We start from the raw sequence: 6,000 nt of genomic DNA on the forward strand, positions 1-6,000 counted from the left end.
GAGATCATCCAAACGGAGACCATCTTCCTCCTTTGGGGAAAAAAAGAGGTGGGGGGAGGGGGATAATATCGGATAACATCTACTTATCTTGGTTCTTTCATGAATTAGAAAAAGAAAATGTAGACAAGTCGCTTAGCACAAGGCCAGGCATTAGGAAGGCACGACATTAGAAAAACGGTAAAAATCTCTTTAGTAAATGCTAACGTTCCTGTTCCTGGAGGCTTACCACGTGCCCGTCACTGTGCCACATATTCTAAATATAAAATTCTCACGCCAACCCTACGGAGGTAGGAACGACTCGCACCTTCTCACAGGTGAGAAAACTCATGCGCTGAGGGGGAATGACCGGCTAGGGCTAAGCCGGGATTCTAGGGCTCAGCCCGGATTCGAACCCGAGCAATGCGTGCAGCGCACACTCCTACTCTGTATATAATACTTTCACTATTCTACCATCAGCAACCACTTAAAAGCTTAGTTGCAGAAACAGGCACTTTACACGCAGTCTTGTTTTTCTTTTCATCGAATCCACTCCAAAGTCCTGTGAGGCAAGGTTAAGGCCACGCAGCTGAGGCTCAGAGAAGTTGTGCGGCTCACCCAAAGTCACTAAGCCTCGAGTCCCGGGGCCTCGGGGAGCATATCCTCTCCTCACCACCCTGGTCTGGGAAAGCCTTCCCTCAGCAGTCACTCGCGCTCAATCTTTGCGCTTCGGTGTCCCAAGGCCGACCCTACCATCCGGACCACCGCGGGGAATCCCGATACCCCATCCGCGATCGCCCCAACCGCCCCCAAAGGTCATCAAGGCTCCCCTCGTCCGCTCGGGTCTGACAGCTCCGGGTCAACCCTAACCTACTTCCCCAGAGGGGGCTAGAGGATAGCCTTGGCACCCCCACGACGGACTCGGCAACGTGGGGGAGGGGAACCACGGAGGGCGCATGCCCAGAAGGCTCCATTTGGCCCCCAGCTCACCTGGGAGTCGCGGAACTCTACCACCACGTTCTCGCTGCTCCATCGCGCCGCCATCTCCGCACGCAGCCGCCCCGGCCCCAGGGCTGCGCGTTCCCACCCCCCCGAAACCTGCGTTCCCGGGCTCGGTGAGCCCCACGCAGCCCGCGAGTGAGCCCTGCCACGCCCCGTCCCCCTCTTCCGCCTGACCTCAAACCATTGGCTACCCAAACGCAGGCTCCGCCCCCTCTCCTCGGCTCCTCCAATTGCGGCACGGCGCCTACCCCAAACAGACACGCCCCCTCCATTTCCGTCCCTCGGCTTGAGTGACCCACGCTCCCCGCAGCTGCGGGTACACGCCCCCTGTCGCAAGCTCTACCGGGAGTCGTAGTCCAAGGGTGAGCGGCGCGTGGGTTACTCGCGGAGAGCTCGCGAGTTAGGATTTGGCGAGGGGAGGCGCGTGTTGTCCTCCCTGTCTTCTCGCGGGTGTCCCCTAGTAGGACCCCGGCGAACCAAAACTCGGCATTCGCGCAAACCAAAGATTTACCTCATCTCCTGAGGCCGCCAGTAAAGGCATTGATAAGTCCGAAGGCACGATTTTTTTTTTCATATGAAACAGCAGCACCTACCAAAGTGACCAGGGACCCCAGGGGGTCTCCAAAGGTGAAACATTTTTCATAATCGTACTAAGGAAGTTATTTGCCTTTTTCACTTTCTTTCCAGAAGCTATGTGGTATATAGTAAACAACATAAGCAGATGTGAGAATAGAGGTTTGCTCTTAAGCCAGACGTTAAAGAGATCTGCCACTCTTCGCCCTAGAGTTTTTTCATTTTAGGAAACAGGTATTTTTTACTTACAAAATGTATCAATAATAATGCACATTAATGTTCAAGTGAAATCATGAAATAATATATGTTACATTCCTGGTTTTAATTTTTTTAATGTTGATTTATTTATTTTGAGAGAGAGAGAGAGAGAGCATGAGCAAGGGAGGGTCAGAGAGACGATCTACAACAGGCTCCACACCTTCAGAGTAGAGCTCTACGACGCGTGGCTCTGTCTCACGAAACCATAAGATCACGACCACAGACAAAACCAAGAGTAAGATGCTTAACCAACTGAGCCATCTAGGCATCCCTTGGTTTTAACTTCTAAGAGTTACTTTCAGTAGATACAGCCCACATGAAAGTTTGGTAGGGAGGGTCCTTAATAATATTTAAGAGTGTAAAGAGGTCCTGACAAAGAGTTTGAGAACCACTGTGCTGATATGGTAAGTGGTAATTAGGTGCTCCTCTTTCGTCCCACCCTCTCAAATCCCGGCTTAACTGACTTAGCTTCAATTTCTTTACAGAAAGGAGAAATGGGGGCGCCTGGGAAGCTCGGTCGGTTAAGCATCTGACTTTGGCTCAGGTCATGATCTCAGTCTGTGAGTTCGAGGCCCGCATTGGGCTCTGTGCTGACAGCTCAGAGCCTGGAGCCTGCTTCCGATTCTGTGTCTCCCTCTCTCTCTGCCCCTCCCCCACTCATGCTCTGTCTGTCCCTCTTTCAAAAATATATTTAAAAAGATATATTTAGAAAAAAGAAAGAAAGGAAAAAATATATTTAAAAAAGAAAGAAAGGAGAAATGACCTACTTCTGTTTGGTTCTTGTAAGGAGTTAACCACAGGGCCAGGAACGTAGTCAACACTCAAGTGTAAACTATTATTGTTGTTAATGTTATCACTATTTCTAGGTACAAGTCCCGGCATGAATAGAGATAAGAAGGATCACCTTTCCTTCTGGAGTGTTGGATATAATGGGGAAGACTGACAGTATCAACAAATTAGGGTGACCAACTTGCCCAGGAATCCCTTCAGTCCAGACAAAGTGGGAGGGTTGGTCACAGTACAACAGGTACACAGTTTGGAGAATAAATAGGGTTTTTTGTTGTGGTTTTTTTTTTCCTTAAGTTTATTTATTTTGAGGGAGAGGGAGAGTGAGCACATGAGGGAGGGATAGAGAGAGACAGAGAGAGAGAGGTAGAGAGAGAATCCCAAGTAGGCTCCATGCTCACAGCATGGAGCCCCACACGGGGCTGAATCCCAGGAACCGCGAGATCATGACCTGAGCTGAAATCAAGAGTCAGACATCCAACCTACTGAGCCACTCAGGCACCCCTATTATTGCTGTTGCTGTTGTTGTTAGTGTTTACTTAGTTTTGAGAGAGAGAGAGTGAATGCGCATGCGTGTGCGTGTGTGTGTGCGTGTACACACACACACACACACACACACACACACACACACAGGGGTAGGGGCAAAGACAGGAGGGGACGGAGGATCTAAAGCAGGTTCCATTAGAACAGCAGAGAGCTCCATATGGGGCTTGAACACGTGAACCTCAAGATCATGGCCTGAGTCAAGGTCAGACTCTTAACCAACTGAGCCACCCAGGTGCCCCAATTTTTTTTTTTAATTTTTTTTAATGTTTATTTTTTTTTTTATTATTTTTTTTTAAATTTTTTTTCAACGTTTATTTATTTTTGGGACAGAGAGAGACAGAGCATGAACGGGGGAGGGGCAGAGAGAGAGGGAGACACAGAATCGGAAACAGGCTCCAGGCTCTGAGCCATCAGCCCAGAGCCTGACACGGGGCTCGAACTCCCGGACCGCGAGATCGCGACCTGGCTGAAGTCGGACGCTTAACCGACTGCGCCACCCAGGCTCCCCTTAATGTTTATTTTTGAGAGAGACAGAGACAGAATGCAAGTGGGTTAGGAGCAGAGAGAGAGGGAGACACAGAAGCAGAAGCAGGCTCCAGGCTCCGAGGTGTCAGCACAGAGCCCGACGCGGGGTTCGAACCCACGAGCTGTGAGATTATGACCTGAGCCAAAGTCGGATGCTCAACCGACTAAGCCACCCAGGCACCCCCCCAATTTTTTTTAATGTTTATTTTTGAGAGAGAGAGACAGAGAGAAACAGAGACAGAAACAGAGTGTAAGTGGGGGAGGGGCAGAGAGAGAGGGAGACACAGAATCAGAAACAGGCTCCAGGCTCTGAGCTGTCAGCACAGAGCCCAATGCAGGCCGAAGTTATGACCAGAGCCGAAGTCAAACACCCAACTAACTGAGCCACTCAGGTGCCCCCTGAATTTTTTTCATGCTTCTTTATTTTTAGAGAGAGAGAGCGCGCACGCACATTAGTAGAGAAGAGGCAGAGAGAGAGACAGGGAGAATTCCAAGCAGGCTCTGTGCTCTCAGCATGGAGCCCAAGGCGGGGCTGTAACTCACAAACCATGAGATCAAGACTAGAGCCCAAATCAGGAGTCAAATGCTTAACCCAGTGAGCCACCCAGGCACCCCTGAATTGGGTTTTATGAGACTTGTAAGCAACGTGGCAGGAGAGGACAGCCTAAATAAGAAACCTGACACGGCATCCTGAACAAGGTGACGTTTAAGCTTTTCAGTATAATATTAGCGTTTTGATAGAATACACTATCAAAAGAAGTATTTTAGGGCCGGAAGTATGAACAAAGACCCTTAAGTGTGAAGAGGGGAGATGTGTTTCCAAAGATAAAGGAATTCCCCAAAAAACACTCACAAAGCTGTGTTTCTTTCTTTTCCTTCAAAATACACATCACAATTTGTAATTCAATATTTGTTTATTTAATATTTTCAAGCTTCGGGAAGAGAGGGACCAGATCTGTTTCGTTCAGTCTTGTATGGTGACTACACGTACAGGACACTCCATATTTGTGCAAGAATGGGAAAAGCATATAAAGTCATGTCCCTAGAGTACTGTCTAGGTCAAAAGGATGCCTTCTGTGAAACTGAAACCAAAAGTAATTTCAAGGTCTTTACTTGTAACTCTTTATGCCCACAAGGGGACACAGAATCACCGTTCCTTCTCCTTAAAACCCTTTGCCTTCTTTCCTATCCATTTATTCCTTATTCTCACACACTGTAACCCTTAAAAAACTCCTCCAGCCCTGGCCTTCACCCTCTCGCTTTGGCCTTTCTTCTTGCTTCCCAGTTTCCTCCCAAATCTCCAACACAGAAAAGGCCAAAGACTGCTCTGGAGCGAAGGGCCTCAGCTCACCAGGCCGGGAAGGGAAAAAAACTGCAAACACGGTTCAAGGCCAGAGAGAAGGAAAGATAAAGAATACTTTCTCTGGGCGCCTGGGTGGCTCAGTGGTTAAGCTTCCAGCTCTTGATTTGGGCTCAGGTTGTGACTTCCCAGTTCGTGAGTTAGAGCCCTTCATCCAGCTCTGGGCTGAGAGCACGGAGCCTGCTTGGGATTCTCTCTCTCCCTCTCTCTCTCTCTGCCCCTCCCTCACTCTCTGTCTCTCAAAATAAATAAATAAATAAATAAACTTAAAAAAAAACAGAGTACGTTCTAGGCATGCTCATGCCATCACGTAGGAATAAGTGAATTCACTCATCTAACGTGCCATAGTCTTGTTTATTTGCCTGTAGCTTTGGATATAGTAGGTGCTCAATAAATAGGTGCTAAGTAAGTGATTAGCAAATAGTCAGGTATAGCTACAACTTAGGGTATGTGGCAGGTTGTAGCAAGAAGTACAGCTGGAAAAGCTGGAAAGGGCTGGTGAGGAAGGCCCTGCTTGGGCATTTGAATTTTATTTTGGATAAAGAGATACAGGTAGGGATAGAGATATAGGTATTCCAAAGCTTTCTGTCTATATGTAGCGTGGTAATATTTCCTACTACAACTGGTAGGATTGCCCTTGCAATTGCCCTGAGCACTTCTGCAACCCTTCTCCACGCCCGCCTCTTTAGTTCACATGTGTCTAGTTCTCAAAACCTGCTGGTCATGATTTGTAGGCACAGAAAGGACTTTGGGTTCCAAGTCCTCAGTGCCCTCAGTTCTCTCAATGTCTTCTTTCTTAATGTGAAAAAAAAGCCCCGGTAGAATTAAAAAAAAAATTTTTTTTAATGTTTATTTATTTTTGAGAGTGAGTGGGTGGGAAAGAGGGACGGAGAGAGAAAGGGAGACACAGAATCCGAAGCAGGCTCCAGGCTCTGAGCTGTCAGCACAGAGCCCAACGCGGGGCTCGAACCCAC

General features: G+C 48.2%; 1 protein-coding gene across 7 annotated transcripts in view; it reads right to left on the reverse strand.

Annotated features, from left to right (window-relative positions):
• WDR59 (WD repeat domain 59) overlaps positions 1 to 1,143 on the reverse strand; it is an 89,753-nt gene extending 88,610 nt beyond the window's left edge. For 2 of the 7 annotated variants that reach the window (XM_045443545.1, XM_045443544.1), the window contains exon 1: positions 967 to 1,096. Coding sequence is in view for 5 of the 7 variants with exons in the window: in XM_045443541.1 (XP_045299497.1) it covers positions 967 to 1,020 (54 nt within the window). In the remaining 2 variants the exon portion in view is untranslated. Of the gene's footprint in view, positions 1 to 966 lie in introns of all 7 variants that reach the window. The other 5 variants (XM_045443543.1, XM_045443547.1, XM_045443541.1 and 2 more) reach the window with 4 other exon arrangements.
• Between the last annotated feature and the right edge of the window lie 4,857 nt (positions 1,144 to 6,000).

This window comes from Leopardus geoffroyi, chromosome E2 (assembly GCF_018350155.1).
Source record: "Leopardus geoffroyi isolate Oge1 chromosome E2, O.geoffroyi_Oge1_pat1.0, whole genome shotgun sequence".
Lineage (NCBI taxonomy): Eukaryota > Metazoa > Chordata > Mammalia > Carnivora > Felidae > Leopardus > Leopardus geoffroyi.